This window comes from Pseudochaenichthys georgianus, chromosome 15, assembly GCF_902827115.2.
Source record: "Pseudochaenichthys georgianus chromosome 15, fPseGeo1.2, whole genome shotgun sequence".
Taxonomy (NCBI): domain Eukaryota; kingdom Metazoa; phylum Chordata; class Actinopteri; order Perciformes; family Channichthyidae; genus Pseudochaenichthys; species Pseudochaenichthys georgianus.
In genome coordinates, this window is record NC_047517.1 from 36,536,887 (window position 1) to 36,553,943 (window position 17,057).

At 41.8% G+C, this 17,057-nt stretch overlaps 1 protein-coding gene across 10 annotated transcripts in view; it reads left to right on the plus strand.

Annotated features, from left to right (window-relative positions):
* The first annotated feature begins 6,362 nt into the window (after positions 1-6,362).
* Positions 6,363-17,057, plus strand: part of LOC117459990 (LIM domain-binding protein 3-like) — a 44,970-nt gene continuing 34,275 nt past the window's right edge. For 9 of the 10 annotated variants that reach the window (XM_034101179.2, XM_034101184.2, XM_071205628.1 and 6 more), the window contains exons 1-2: positions 12,102-12,168; positions 12,257-12,448. In XM_034101179.2, the coding sequence (XP_033957070.1) occupies positions 12,353-12,448 (96 nt within the window). In that variant the 5' untranslated portion in view covers positions 12,102-12,168; positions 12,257-12,352. Of the gene's footprint in view, positions 6,466-12,101; positions 12,169-12,256; positions 12,449-17,057 lie in introns of those variants that run through there. The other variant, XM_034101180.2, reaches the window with a different exon arrangement.

Genomic DNA, 17,057 nt, shown 5'->3' on the forward strand with positions numbered 1-17,057 from the left:
AATTGTAATACACGTTTCAAAATGATGCCAAAGTAACAACATACTGATACCGGTTAGTAAAAACCATGAATTAATACTTTGACAAGTCTGCAGACAGACGGCAGAGAAACACCTTTTAAAATGCGTGTTTTCTGAATGGAGATTGGCCAAGCTAACGTTGTATATGCTCCGACCGTCCACACTCACAACAACGACCTATACAGACATAAATAAACCAGCGACTGTGTTCTCCATGACACAGACAGTCTGTGGTTTGTACTTGTTTAACTTTTGTCTAGTTTCTGAACAGATATGAGGAGCTGTGAGCTCTGAGGGCTAACAGCTAACGGCTGATGTTGGTTTTGTGTTTCGCATTGAAGATGACGTCACGGCTCCGCCTACACTGCATTACTATAGTTACTGCCCCAGTTCCTAAACTGTAATGGAAACGCAGCATAAAGTGAGTCTGCCCTACCAAGGCCTAACTATGCCGTGCAGTGGAAATGCGCCATAAATGTTTAAACCTTTTGTAATGAGGCCTGCAGTAACACAAACCTGTACTGTACCGGTGCAACATAGTTTACAAATCATTCCACCTAGCATCATAACGCATCAATTAAACCAGCAGCAGCATTGACTAAATGTTGAAAAGACGGTAATGCAGGTGATATATATATATATATAAAACATTTTAAAACACATATATATGTGTTTTAAAGTTTATATTTTGAAAGAATGTTTGATAAAGGAAAGAGGGTTTTATTGTAGATTTGTAACTCTTGTCTACTTCAGTGTTGCTTTTATTTATTTTTATAAATAAATATCTATTACTCACTGTATTAATTGTGAATGACTGCGTGCACCGCAGATACAGAAATACATTCACGACATGCATATAAAAGCTATATACATTCAGTATCAAGTAATACACATTCACATTTCACGGCTTGTTTAATAGCTAACTGTAACTTTTACACTATTATGTTATACATCATATAACTCGAATAATGCAAAGTGAAAAGCAATATTTAAGAACAAAATCCAATCCACTTTATTTATAGCACATTTTAAAAACAGGGTTTGCCAAAGTGCTTCACAATGAACATAACATTATAATAAAATATAATATTACACAAATAGATAAAAGGCACACATGATAATAGATACAAGGCACATAAAGGACAGACAATAAAAGCATACAAATAGGTAGTGCATAGCTCAGACTGACTCGAGGGGAAAGAAGTGGGTCTTTAGGCGGGACTTAAAAGCTTCAAGAGTGGGCGACAATTTGACATGGGGGGGCAGGTCGTTCCAGAGCCTGGGGCGTCGCAGCCATTATATGAGGGTGGGACAAGTCCCCCCCACCTTTTAAAATGATTAGTTTAGACCCCCCCACTTTTACTATGCGGAAAGTCCGTGAATCGGTCTATCCACTCGCCACTCTTTGTAGAGCGCTGTGTCAGTGCTTCACTTTCAAATCCATTCCACTTGCTTATTATCAGAATGCCCAAATCAATGATATTTCGTGCCATGTTTTCACTGCTACTTTGTACCAAGGCAGATTTTCAGAGCCTTACACATGCTGCGTTTTTTGTGTAGCTGTGTCTTTAGTTGTAAAATAATTTCCACGCTGCGAGGCTCCGGCCCTAACAGTTCACGAGCGTGCTCCACTAGCACCCGCATAAGTCGCTGTTATTAAAGAGGTGGAGGGAGAGTCCTCTCCTGTCAGACTGAGAGGCTGATAACTACAGCTCAGTGAGGTGAAGGACTCTGAGTGTTTAGATAGTTAACTTTAGTCTAAGTAGTGGGTCTCAAACGATTTGGCAATCATTTATGTAAATAAGTATTTCTAAGGCACACCTTTATATGAGCATTATAGTTAAAATAAGAGAATAACAGGTGTGAAATAATTCCAACTCATACTATAAAAGGGGAGTGATTTCTAAAATATGCATAAAGAAAAAGTAAGTCTGTTTACAGTTCTGTTTCACATGGGTGTTGTTGAGAGATGTATCCATAGATGTACGTCCCTAATTTTGCTCTCATAGTGCAGCAGATTGATGCATTTAACTTCAATATTTAAAAAACCACCACCCGCCCACACCCCCTTTCAAATTGTCCCACCCACATAGAGAACCGCAGTGACACGTCCTAAAATCGTTAGCATTTTTACCACTGCCGATTCCTTTGGCAAAAAGCAATGGGATTTCTCCAGAGGGTTTTGGAAAATATCTGGAAATAAGGTCTGTGTTTGACACAAATTGAAGAGACGGACCACGTTTTGTTCTACGACATTAAATCCATCAGCAGAGACCCCACTGGTGATTTTTGAAGAGTTTACGTGTCTGAAAAACGATGGTTGTTAACAAGTGGCTGAATAGGACTACAGAAGTTGTCGAGGCCGTTTTACGTCATTACACCGAACACGTTTGTTTGCCCTGTTCTGCTTGAAAGCAAGTCCCTGCCTCCTGCAAACTGTTCGAACAAACGCTTCAACTTGTACCATTTAGAATCTGTATGTTTGAATATGGATCTTAAGTTGGCGTGAGGTTGAAGGAGCGACCCTGCTGTAGTTCGTTTATAGCATAACGTTAGCATTTTGCGACTAGATTTATGATTAGAAAATTATAAAAGTATGTGTGTACCCCCCTCCAGGGCTTTGAGGTCGGCTGATCAGCTGCGGCTGGTAGTCCCAAAAACAAGGACTTTGAGATAAATAGGGGGAGCCCAAAAAAATTGTGCATATTTGTGTCACACAGATTTTAAATGTTTCTGTAAATAAAAGTTCTTGAAATAAATAATAGTCATTGTTCATTACAGTTTCTGAATATTTGTTTTATATTTGTGAATATTTCTGGGTGTTGCCATCTGTACGTGGTGGCGCTGCATTCTGTACGCTACTTACGTTACTATGGTTACGGCGGCGATGCCGGCACGGTATTTGAAATGGCTTTGTAATAAAAAATATGGCGAAACGAAAACAGCCAAGCCTCGCAGCTTTTGGATTCACAAGCAAAGAAGCTTGTCTAAAATTGACAAGGTGAACGGAACAACTTTTAGTTGGCCGGCTGTAAGCGGCGTTAGGGTCGAGTTTGACAGCTCCACACCGACGGAGAGGCCTGCCGATTCGGAGCCTGAAGAGGCTTCAACAACGGCCACAGCCGCCGGCGTAGTGAGTGACACCGTCTGTAGTATTAGCAGAGTGTTTTATAGCAATTGATCGAATCCGCGCTGCTGCGCCAGTCAACAGAGTGTGCGTGTGATTATTTAGTAGCAGGATACGCACTGAAAAATAGGGCTCCCCCGAAAGCAAATGGGTAATTCAAACACTGTGTACACCTGTAGGAGGTCGGAGTTGTACTCTGGGGCCAGCCCATTAAGCAATTTAAAAACAAACAATAGAATCTTAAAATGAACTCTAAAAAACAGGAAGACAGAATAGGTGGGATGAAAATAGATTGATGACATCAAATCAAATCAAGTTTTATTTATATAGCACATTTATAAACGATTTTCGGTCGAGCCAAAGTGCTGTACATTACATTACATTACATTGTATTTAGCTGACGCTTTTATCCAAAGCGACTTACAAAAAGTACATTCGACCAGGAAGACACAACCTTGAAGAAAACAGAATCATATAAGTACATCAGGTTTCATAGAGCCAAACATTCAGGCCCGGTTCCAGAACAAAATGACTAAGGGTGCATCTGAGATTAGAGAGGGTGCAGTGGTAAAGTGCTATTTTTATAAGTGGGAAGTGTACCTAACACCCTCTATGGGGGTCCTCACCTCCTCTGGGGGGGTCTGGGGGCATGCTCCCCCAGAAAGATTTTTTTTTTAAATATTGAAGTTAAAAGCATCAATCTGGTGCACTTTGAGAGCAACATTAAGAGATCTATGGATCTATGTGCTCTTTGCTTGATTATGCCTTCCCAGTCCCTTATCACGTAGCCTATAAGAGCATGGCGTAGCCAGTTGTGGTGAAGGCATCTGACTTACTTGGCATCTTTTTTTACATGAATATTCAGCCAATCTCTGTTTTGAAACCATGAGCTGCTAAATGAGAGCCTCACCCCACTGTACAGGCGAGTTGGGTACTTTTTTAAATATACCTGGGCAGCAGGCCCGGACTGGCCATCGGGAGGACCGGGAGGTTTCCCGATGGCCTGGCCTGTTAAGTGGCCTGCTGGCCTGGCGATTTTCCTTTTTTTTTTTAATGTATTGTGAACGCAACGCTGCGCAAATGTGGGTCTGCCTCACACAGGGTGCTGTCTGTCCACACATGATGTGGCCTGCCGACAGGGCTGTCCCTCCCTACAGGCTGATCACACACACTGCGTGGGGGGCCTCACCTCGCGGAGGGAGCCTCACCTCGCGGAGGGAGCCTCATGGAGGGAGCCTCATCTTGCGGAGGGAGCCGCAAATACGGCGCACCATATGCGCTTATGCGGCGCATAGTGTGGCGCGGCACGGTTGCGAGGCTCAAACTGTTTGGTCACCATTTATGTAAACCCATATTTCCATTTGAGGGGGGAGTGATTAGTAAAATATGCATGAATAAAAAGAAAGAAGGTAAGATACACTTGTAAAACTTGTTGAGAGCTAAAACTAGTCTTTGCTGCTGCCTCAAAGAGGAGTAGGGGGGAGAGGAGGGAGACAGGGGAGGCTGATTCAGGAGCACAGACACACTCACAACTATAAATGAACCAAAAATAAATAAATAAACAACTTTCAGTGTTTTTCATATGTTATTGGTTATGGCCATGATTTTATGATTATTGAAATGTATACAGTTCTGTTTCATATGGGTGTTCCAGGTGTAGTCTCTTTATTTTCCCCTCAAAATGCACCAGGTTGATGCATTAAACTCCAACATTTTAAAATAAATCTTACCGGGGGGCATGCCCCCAGACCCCCCTAGAGGATTTGAGGTCCACCCCCACTTAAAATATGTTCACATGGATAGGTTCCCAAATACATTTGCACATTTTTTTAAATAGTAACCCCTGTCCATATGTTTATTATTGGGTAGATTTAAACTATAGAGCTATCACTATGGGCAGCTACGCTGTAAATATTTACAAATAAATCCTGCAGAATGGCAACTGGTAGTGGCCTGGCTGGGTGTATAATTCCCGGCCTGACTTATTGTCCCAGTCCGGCCCTGCTGGGCAGGCTCTGTTTTCCAGAGGTCCTCTGGCACTTGCGGGCCGCCGAGGGGTCGCGGTGTTTGGGGCAACGAAGACGGCTGTGGCTGCTCCGCCTCTGTGGGCGAGGCGGGCAAAGCCAGCGAGTCGGGCGGGAGGACGTTAGTGTCCACGACAGTAACGTAATGTCCCCATGATCTGAACTGGTATTACCTGCAGTATGCAGTGTATGCTGGCGATAAGGGCTGGTTGTTTTAACCATGTTCTGATGTCCATCATTGACTGCTGTGTAAGCACCTTGCAGATGATGAATGTGCAGCGGCACAGGTCACGCACACCTGACATAATAACGTTACTTACCGTTTAAATTGATCAAATAAATGCAGCAGACAATGTTATTCAACCACAATTACAATTTATTTTATTTCAACTATATTCTTATTATTATTATTATTATTACTACTATTGTTAGTAATAGTAGGCAAAATGTAATATTTTTCACTTTTAATTTTTTTTTTTTTTAAATGAGGGTGCATAACGACTCAACTGAGGGTGCAATGCACCCTTATGCACCCCCGTAGAACCGGGCCAACATTTCAAGTGCTACTCAACTAGCTATAGATAAGCCAGTCCTTTATTAGTATATAAGTGCTCTGTTAGCAGTTCTTTGTTAGTAATTCTATCGCTCGAGGTGGAGTCGAAAGAGATGAGTTTTCATATAGCCTACAGTTGAGACACTTTTTAAACTATATTATTATTTTATTTTCTACAAATGTATATGTATATATATACAAAAAGCTCCTTTGATTTTAGTTTTTAGCCATAAACTTCTATTTATTACTCTGATATTAATTTGACAAAACTGTTAAGTGCTTTTGATAATGATATGAGCTGAGAGATGAGCTTTACCTTAAAAATCAGACTCACTGCGCCAACTACAGTACATTTTATATTTTCCAGATATTAAAATAAGAGGTCAAATAAAATCTTTATTAATCCACGACGTCGTAGGGGTTTTCATTTGAGTGTTGTCCTTATAAAGGTATACATGTGTTTTATAATAATTACAAAATATTAATAATTAGCCTATGCCATGATTTATAATTCCAATCTCACAATTCTAAGTGAAAATCTGGATTTATTTTTGTTTCTCACTCCTGCCTCTTTAAATAAAACCCCCGGTAATTAAGATCCACTGTTATCCCCCCCCCCGGCCTCCATCCAGCTCTCTGCCCGGCCGGGGCACCTGATCCCCGGATCACCTCACCCTGTCCGTCCGTCCCCACTCGGTGTGTCACTTTTCCCGGAGCTAACGGAGGACAAACACCGGCAGCAGGTAAGTGTCTCACCTTTTTCAAAATGTCCCCCACCTGTTTGTGCACACTCTCTAATCCCTTCTTCATCTGCTGCACCGGCAACAAGCTGCACCGCCTTGCCGGCTCTCAGCTCCCTCTGCCCGGGGAACACTGGCAACTTTCCCCGGCTGCAGCTCCTGCAGTTTCTCGGCTTTCATGCCAGAAATAATGAGGTTAAAGTTGGTTTAAAAGTTACTTAAAACCGGGTTGTTTTTGCTGTCAGGGGGGGCTGAGTTCTGTGCACGGAGCGGCGCTGCTGGGCGGAGGCAGCAGCAGGTGGGCGGTGTCTGTCTTTCTGTCAGCACCAGGGATTCAAAGGTGAGCAAGACCAGAAGAGGAGGAAGTACTCAGATTACTTTAACACCATAGAATAGGAATACTATGTAAGTAAAAGTCCTGCATTCTGCACAAATCTTACAAAAAGCAGTTATATCAAAATATAGGGGAGACCAGCATTGTAAAATTAGATGATTCAGGATTAGTACAGTGTTAAAAATGCTATATTACAAAAAATAAAGCAGTTAATAGGAAACATTTGGCCAGTTTATGTATAATAAGGAACTTTCCTAAAACAAATATTATTATAAGAATGTATAAAAAAAACAACAATGCGGTTTTAAGACACATTTTATACCTTCACTTTTTTTCTGAAACAGGTTTTCCATTTCAAGAAATTAGCTTTGATGTCGTGGTGCATAATGTACAAATTGTTTTAGATATTGAATCAATTATAAATACAATAAAGCAGGTAAAATAAATTATGACACATAAATGTAAAAGAAAAACGTACAATATGGAAAAAATCCCAAAACAGATGAACCTGCAAGGGAAATTCAAAAACAAATCAAAAATGTTATTTATATCTCGTTCGATATTTAGTTTTTGGAATTGGAAGTTTTAGCAGAAACAAAATTGTCTATGTCTAACACACACACACACACTCACTCACTCACTCACTCACTCACTCACTCACTCACTCACTCACTCACTCACTCACTCACACTCAGAGACTGAACTGACCTTTAATTTAACAAGTCTCTCTATTAAGAAGCCGTTTAAAATGACAAACTATTCACACATGCTCTGAGGTCAGTTATGTGTTGTTAATACAGAGAGGTACAAAGACACACACACGCACACTAACACACACACTAACACCCTCCTCATGTGGCTGTGAATAACTCGCATCGTGTCATCCAGTTGACTCAGTCTGATCTTTAAATGTAAATCTACAAATGTCATGAACTGAAAACAATATTGGGTTGCACCGACAGTTATCATTTTGATCTAATATTAGTCCCAATCAGACTTCAGCAAAATTAGGTTTCAAGGGATCAAAACTGGATTTAGTAGAGAGCACATTGGTAAATTGATGTCATACGGATTTGTACAGTGTGTATGTTGTCTATCTTATTTTCTGCTTACCTTCTCATAATCAAAGTGTTTTCATATCATATGATACACAGTTTTCTGATGGCAACTCTCTGTGGGTCCCCCATCCGAAATTACCTAATTTTGGCAGCAAATCTGTATCCGCTCGTTGTACCCCCGTTTTTAAAAGATTTGGGTACGGAGGAAAAGAGAAAGGGTTTTATTTTCTGACGCCGCGTGAGTTCCCCGACGCACCGGGGACACATATTAATGTATAAAAAACATCAAAAAGTGCATTTTGCATGATAGGAGACCTTTTTTAAATATGTTTTATTTTTGTTATTATTTATTTTATTATATATTTTCAACTTCATAAACAATTGGGTAGATTTCAATTATAATAATGCATTGTATTTTATTAAATGGTCTTTTTTATAAAATCTCAATCTAAAAAACACAAATAAAGTAATAGTAATTAAGGAAAATATTCTTAAAAACTGGTAGCCTATTTGACAACAAAGAAAAAGTGGTCAGTATTAATGTACAAGACTTCGGTTCACACCGCAGTACTTTTCCCACTTTAGTTCCGATATAGTTCCGAAATGTTGCGTTCACACCAAAAAGAGCCGGAACTAGAACTTAGTTCATGAGAACCTTTTCACCCCCTTTTCCGTTCCTGCTAGAGAGCAGGTACTTTCATGGGAGAAAAAGGTTCCTATGTCTGATTGGCTGGGTGGATTGCAAACCACGCCCCGTAAAACTCCCAAAAAGTTTTGTGAAGCCGCCATTTTATTATCCTCACATTATTAGCATTAGCATTAGACCAGCACACAAATGCAGAGAGACTAACTTATGGCAACACAAAAGAAAACATGGGAGCGGTGGAGATGAGGAGGTGTCGGCGTTCTGGCGATTTACTCAGAAGGCTTCAGTAGAAGCTGCTGGGAGTCCCAGCCATTGCCCAACTCCGGGGACTTCCGGCCGGGGACTCCGGGTGGCAGTATACGCCGTGAAGTGGTTTGCGGCCTGCCTGTAAAGTGACGTCAGCGGCTTCATTTGCCTAATCCTTCCCCAGGAATTTATTCCGGTGTGAACGCGATCTGTATTTAGTTCATGAGAACTCTTTAGTTATCATTAACTAAGTTCTGATGAACCTTTGTGGGAAAAGTACTGCGATGTGAACGCGACTTATATTTAGGTAAAGTAAAAGTACCTCAACATTGTACTTAAGTGTCGTACTTAAGTATTGCAGCTAGCAAACAGGAGGAACTTAACATACTGAATTTACACATAATATACATTTGTGAAATTATTTGAAACTAAATCGTGTTTGAGAGTGTATCGGTGTGCTCTGCATCAGATTCCTCTCTGTGACAAAGCGTCTATAGTTAGCGGCTGATATAAGGCTGAGACCAGAGCAGCCTGTCAGTCTCAGCTCAGGGGCAGAGTGCCCTCCGAAAAGACTGCACTTTTATTTAATAAATTGAGGTTAAACTGAAAATAAGGCACTAATCAAATACAAACAAATCCTTGATTTTAATACCGTTCTCTTTCACCATGGTTTTATGCTGCGAGTGACAATAAAAAAAAGTTTTAAAGTTTGACAAACGAATGGAAATATTACTATAGTTTGGACATTGTTTCATGAAGTTGATTATTATTATTATTAAGTTATGATTATTTGTAATATTATAAATTATCAAAATGTTCTAAACATTCACTATCTTCTAAGTTATGTTTACTCCAAAGAAAACATAATAAGACAAAGGTAAATTATATAGTATATAACACAGAACATTTTCCTATAACCATTACTGTGTGTGTGTGTGTGTGTGTGTGTGTGTGTGTGTGTGTGTGTGTGTGTGTGTGTGTGTGTGTGTGTGTGTGTGTGTGTGTGTGTGTGTGTGTGTGTGTGTGTGTGTGTGTGTGTGTGTGTGTGTGTGTGTGTGTGTGTGTGTGTGTGTGTGTGTGTGTGTGTGTGTGTGTGTGTGTGTGTGTGTGTGTGTGTGTGTGTGTGTGTGTGTGTGTGTGTGTGTGTGTGTGTGTGTGTGTGTGTGTGTGTGTGTGTGTGTGTGTGAATTCTCACCTGTTGTTGGCACCTGTCAAAATAAATGCATTACCTCGGCGTACCGAAACAAGCTGCTGTTACTGCAACGTGTCAGACTGTAATTATTATTTAAAAACAACCGCTCTTGTTTTATATCGAGCAGTATTTTAATACTTTATTTATTCTGGGGCTAATTAGACTTCATGACAGTTGCTCCATTTTAGAATAAGATAATGAAAAGTCTTCACAGTCAAACCCTGCCCCTTCCTCACCATGAACACACACTTTGTTTTCACTAAATCCCTCACACACCTCCCTACTGCCAGAAATACTCACTCCAGCACCAAATGTGGATTCATCTGCCGCTGAAAATAGTCCCTAACAGATGCTCCGTTTGGTAAACAAATACATTGAGCAGCTGTTTTAGGAAAAGCCTGAGAACATTTGACTTTTTTACATTTTTACATTACATGTCACTTGTTAGACGCTTTTATCCAAAGCGACTTCCATACTCAATACTGTGTGCAATCCCCACAGGAGCAATTTGGGGTGTCTTGCCCAGGGACACAGCGACATGCTGACTGCAGTGGGGTTTGAACCTGTGACCCCCTGATCCGAACATCTACGCACAACCCACTGCGCCACACACCTCCACATGCCTTTTAAAGATTTAACCTGCACGTTTTATAGGAAAATTATGTTTATATTTGAAAAGCTGACTTTTTTGAAAGCAACAGAGTATTTCGTTAAGCTAGTTATCTTTAATGTAGATCATCTCAAACTGAAATACATTTTGAGATTGACTGATTACGATCTTAAATCCTAATTTGTGTTATAAACACAAAACAGTGATTCAATTTGATCACTGCAGACTACTTGCTGAAGCAAAGTGAAGACGAGTATCCAGGGTTCGTGCAAAGTTTTATACGGTAAGAATTATTCTTAAATCTAAATGCAATCCAAACATATTTTTATATTTGAAATATATTTATCCTGTCGCCATATTTGTTTCTCGTCCCTGGCGTCTAACACCATTCATTTACAAATAATAATAATAACAAAAACAATCAAAGTTGATATTAACAACTGCTATTATAATCAAAATGACAATTCATTTGATTGCTTTTGTTCTAAAGACTTTTTTTTTGCATTTATAGTCAACATTTGTTTTGGCACTTATTAAGTCGCTTGACCGCACCGTGGTGACGAAAAGAGAGCTGAGCCAGAAGGCAAAGCTCTCCGTCTACCGGGCCATTTTCGTTCCTACCCTCACCTACGGTCATGAAGGATGGGTGATGACCGAAAGAACGAGATCGCAGATACAAGCGGCCGAGATGGGTTTCCTCCGCAGGGTGGCTGGCGTCTCCCTTAGGGATAAGGTGAGAAGTTCGGTCATCCGGGAGTTGAGCCGCTCCTCCTTCGTGTCGAAAGGAGCCAGTTGAGGTGGTTCGGGCACCTAGTGAGGATGGGAGGAGACCGAGGGGTAGACCTAGGACCAGGTGGAGGGATTATATCTCTTCGCTGGCCTCATGGGAGCGCCTTGGGACCCCCCAGTCAGAGCTGGTTGTTGAGGAGAAAGGAACGTTTGGGGCTCTCTGCTGGAACTGATACCCCCGCGACCCGACCACGGATAAGCGGGAGAAGATGGATGGACTTATTATAAGCAGCATTACCCATGTCAACATACATAAAGAAAAACAACTGGCCTTCCTTGTGTTTCCTAAGTGAAACATAAACCAATAGTCTGCACATCATGCACACCGGTAGAGTGGTTTGCTGCCTTGCTGCAGGGCACTACATCAGTGAAATATGACGTTTTGATGCAGGATCTGAACCATCTGCTGCTGACCTTCGGCTGCTGGCCTTTAGGTTTCATCTTTTATCACCACAGAGTTAATGAGACGTTTCCTGGCATCGCGCCTGATTGCGTCCGAGGGAGACCCTGGGAGTGGGGGAGGAGAGGGAGGGCACGACGGGGTGAGGGTACAAGGGGTTGAGGGAAGGAGGGAGGGAGGGGGTGAGTCGAGAAGAATCTGCTGGGTCTATATTAGCCCCGGTGAATCACGGCGAACCTAGCATACCGGGTGTCCCCTTTCAAACCATATAAGTCCAACCCCCCCCCCTACACTCACACCCCTGCCTCACCCCGTCTCACCCCTCCACCCCCCCCCCCCACACAGTGCAACAGTGCTATCTGTGGTTATTCTTAGGCTGTCACTTTGGCTCCAGCCGAGTCCTCTTCTGTCTCCTCGCTCTCGCCGTCTCGGTTCGTTGCATTTCAACTGGTTTATTATTACATGTCACTTCTTCTTTCATTTTAATCAGTTTTTTCATTTTTTTGTTTCTGATTTCAGAGGCTCCCCGCTGCCCTCCCGTCCCTCCAGCAGCTGTGGGGTTTTGAACACTTTTTAAAGGTTTAAGCGTACATTTTTGGGAGGATCTTTTTAAGAATGAGCTGCTACACAGTGACGCTCCCCGGCCCCGGGCCCTGGGGCTTCAGACTGCAGGGGGGCAAGGACTTCAACATGCCCCTCACCATCTCCAGGGTAAGAAACACTCTTAAATTACATTTTTGTCATTGCACAGAGACAACCAAATGCAACCAAGCATCTAACAATCAAAGCGTATTTACCTGGTATTTACACATATATGATTAGTGAGATATTAAACTGATGTGCAGTAGGATGTATAATACAGTATTGGGTAATGTGTAATACAGTAGAGGTATTAATATCAGATATTAGTCAAAAGTACTATGGTGATTTTACAATAACAAAATGGTTTTAACTTCCTTAAGTGATATTATATATTCAACTGTGGAAAAAATCTTTTGTGAATGTGTTGTTTGGTTAACAATTGAGGGATCCTTCAAAGTCACCCTTAAAATGAATTAAAATATTTGAAAAAGTTGTTAAAATCGTTAAACTTATGTCGGACAGAGGCTCACATTACAGGACACGCTAATTACAATAATAGCGACAGGTTACAGCAGTACAGTAAAGGATTTTAAAACCATCAATCTAAATATCTCAACTTGTTTCTTATTGAAATAAAACTTAATTTGAGATTCTTGTTACTTCAAACAACATTTTAACATAATGTTGGTTCATCATTTTTAAGAAAAGAAAGACGGCCCCCCCCCCCCACCCTAAAACGCCTCCATTGGACTCCTTTGTTTACTTCTGTAACATTGTGATATCACTATGTAGGCTATAGGCTAAGGGGCGGGACATCTCTAAGCGGTTGACCAATCACAACAGAGCCGGCCAGCTAACTAATCAGAGCAGACTGGGCTCTGGTTTCAGACAGAGGGTGAAAAGAGGTGCTGCAGCACAGTATGAGAAAAATAAAGAGCTTTTTGAACATTAAAGCATGGAGACATGTCCCAGTAGAGACACTACATACGGATATGAACCTGAAATAGCAGACTAAGGCCCCTTTTTCTGGTGTTCATGATTTCTTTTTGCTGTTAGATTCCACCTTTTACCGTTATGTCACGATGGGTTTAAACTTTAAAGATAATAAGTGACTTGTTGTTGACGTATACACATGAAACTGCAGGGTGAGAGCTGCTCCCCCCGACAGCATGACGGCTGCCGGGGTTTGTCAGAGAGGCTGACAGCAAAGAGCCTAAAACTGGATCTGGCTTTAGTTTCACTGCCTTCTCTCTCTCTGTGAATCTGCTGCATGTGTCCTCAGGATGTGTCATTATTGACCTTTGACCTTCTCTTTGTTCAATCAGGAGTTTTGATGTAAGAATACATATTTATTGCCAGGGATACACAAATGAATGTAACGGTGATTTTGGCGATTAGGCCCCGTTGTAAAGGAGTAGCATTCGGGTGGGGAGAACCGATCCGATGAAACCCCCCGGGGTCTAGACACTGGTGGTGGTGAATGGATAGTTGGGGTCGGTCTGAAGGGGGAGGGGCTTAGCTTGACCCTGGATTCAGAGGGACAGGAGGTGAAAAGGGGTCGAGGAGGGTTGCGTCGAGTCACCTGAAATGACAACTGTCAGAGGGGAGAGCAGATTTAAAAAGGGTTAGCGGAGCGCTATGATAGGCTTGTGAGAGTAGAGCGAAGTGATTGGTTAAGCTGGGGAGTGACGCCCCCGATCACTTATTGAGAGGAGAGAGAGCAGTAACGTGGAAATGGTGAATGAAGAGTAAAGACGGTCTTCCTTTACGCTGAGCTTCATTTGGCAGCTTGTTGGATTATTCTGCGAGCTGCCTCTCAGCGACAGAGAGCTTGTTTCCTGTTTAGACCTCCGTTGCATTAAACATCTTCTCACTGCTGTCCAGATCTGTGGATGCAGGTTATGGCTGCATGAAATAGTCCAAAGCTGTTGCAATATGAAAGAATAGAGGAATTTTAACCAGATGATAAAAATTCCTCTTTTGTGTCGAGATCAAAATATTCTCCACATTTGAAATATCCAAAGTTTCCTGCTCTTGCGTTCATTCTCAGATAACTTGACGAGTAGCAAGACCTGTTTTGGTTGTTTGATAAGTTGATGAAGTTGTCCTGTTTGTATCAAGCGGCGCACAACGTACTATTAATTTGCTTTACTTGACACGTCCTGTCCTGTATGTGTGACTTTAGCACATGTGGAAGATGATGACAATACGATATGTTGTGCAGCCCTAATGCAGATCTTCATGACTCTTTATCGCTGCAGAGTGGAATTAGAGGGCAGGACTTTTGAGATGCACAGGTTCTGCTTTGAGACTTTTGGCTGACTGTCACACTGAACCCAGACAATGACACCCAGCAGCTGTTCACACACACACACACACACACACACACACACACACACACACACACACACACACACACACACACACACACACATACACTCACACACTGACAGTAGTCCTTCTGGAACAGCTGACGAGGAGTTTCCTCTCTGTCTGTGTGTGGGCTTCACAGTGTCCCATGCTTGTTTCCGATCTGAAAATGTGTCCCAAATACATTTATTTTGTTTATTTGAATTATCCACAAACACTCTTATCTTCCTGAGATTGCTCCTGCACTTTGTTGTTTAGTGTAAAGCGTGCTGGACACACATACATCTGCTTTCCCTATAAAGTATTTACAGAAATGGATGTTATGAAAAGTAATAATGAACTACAAGATGAATAACAATGATATGAAATGTATGGAGGACATTTAACAAACACAATTTAATCAGAATCAGTAACAAGTATATACGAGGACTTTGCCATGGTGTATTTGATGCATACATAAACAGTCAAAAAAGATCAATTGTAAGAAAAATACCACAAAAAAATACTATAATGACATTAAAAAATAGCAATATTTACATGGAATGTTGATGAAATACCCGTAAAAATAAAATATATACTTTTAGAAGGTATATATATTTAAGCGGGTTTCCTAACTTTTGCAAACACTTTGAATCTGACAAAAGTACACATTTCTAATGCAGCATCTCCATGTGGTGATAATCTGACAGCATCTGAGTTGGATTAACGCTGCGTTTTCTGCCGTCTGTCAGAGAATTGGTGTATGAGCGAGGGACCCAAGTTCCCATCAGCAAAAACACGTGGGTTTGCTATCCTGGCTCCAAGATGGTGGAATGAGCTCCCCATTGAAATCAGGACAGCAGAAAGCTTACACACCTTCCGGCGCAGACTGAAAACTCATCTCTTTCGACTCCACTTCGAGCAATAAAATTACTAACAAAGAATTACTGACAAAGCACTTACAGTGGGGCAAAAAAGTATTTAGTCAGCCACCAATGGTGCAAGTTCTCCCACTTAAAAAGATGAGAGGCCTGTAATTTTCATCCTAGGTACACTTCAACTATGAGAGACAGAATGGGGGGAAAGAATCCAGGAAATCACATTGTAGGATTTTTAATGAATTAATTGGTAAATTCCTCGGTAAAATAAGTATTTAGTCACCTACAAACAAACAAGATTTCTGGCTCTCACAGACCTGTAACTTCTTCTTTAAGAGCCTCCTCTGTCCTCCACTTGTTAACTGTATTAATGGCACCTGTTTGAACTCGTTATCAGTATAAAAGACACCTGTCCACAACCTCAAACAGTCACACTCCAAACTCCACTATGGCCAAGACCAAAGAGCTGTCAAAGGACACCAGAAACAAAATTGTAGACCTGCACCAGGCTGGGAAGACTGAATCTGCAACAGGTAAGCAGCTTGGTGTGAAGAAATCAACTGTGGAAGCAATTATTAGAAAATGGAAGACATACAAGACCACTGATACTCTCCCTCGATCTGGGGCTCCACGCGAGATCTCACCCCGTGGGGTCAAAATGATCACAAGAACGGTGAGCAAAGATCCCAGAACCACTCGGGGGGACCGAGTCCATGACCTGCAGAGAGCTGGGACCAGAGTAACAAAGGCTACCATCAGTAGCACACTACGCCGCCAGGGACTCAAATCCTGCAGTGCCAGACGTGTCCCCCTGCTTAAGCCAGTACATGCCCAGGCCCGTCTGAAGTCTGCTAGAGAGCATTTAGATGATCCAGAAGAGGATTGGGAGAATGTCATATGGTCAGATGAAACCAAAATAGAACCTTTTGGTAAAAACTCAACTAGACGTGTTTGGAGGAGAAAGAATGCTGAGTTGCATCCAAAGAACACCTACTGTGAAACATGGGGGTGGAAACATCATGCTTTGGGGCTGTTTCTCTGCAAAGGGACCAGGACGACTGATCCCTGTAAAGGAAAGAATGAATGGGGCCATGTATCGTGAGATTTTGAGTGACAACCTCCTTCCATCAGCAAGGGCATTGAATATGAAACATGGCTGGGTCTTTCAGCATGACAATGATCCCAAACACACCGCCCGGGCAACGAAGGAGTGGCTTCGTAAGAAGCATTTCAAGGTCCTGGAGTGGCCTAGCCAGTCTCCAGATCTCAACCCCATAGAAAATCTTTGGAGGGAGTTGAAAGTCCGTGTTGCCCAGCGACAGCCCCAAAACATCACTGCTCTAGAGGAGATCTGCATGGAGGAATGGGCCAAAATACCAGCAACAGTGTGTGAAAACCTTGTGAAGACTTACAGAAAACGTTTGACCTCTGTCATTGCCAACAAAGGGTATATAACAAAGTATTGAGATGAACTTTTGTTATTGACCAAATACTTATTTTCCACCATCATT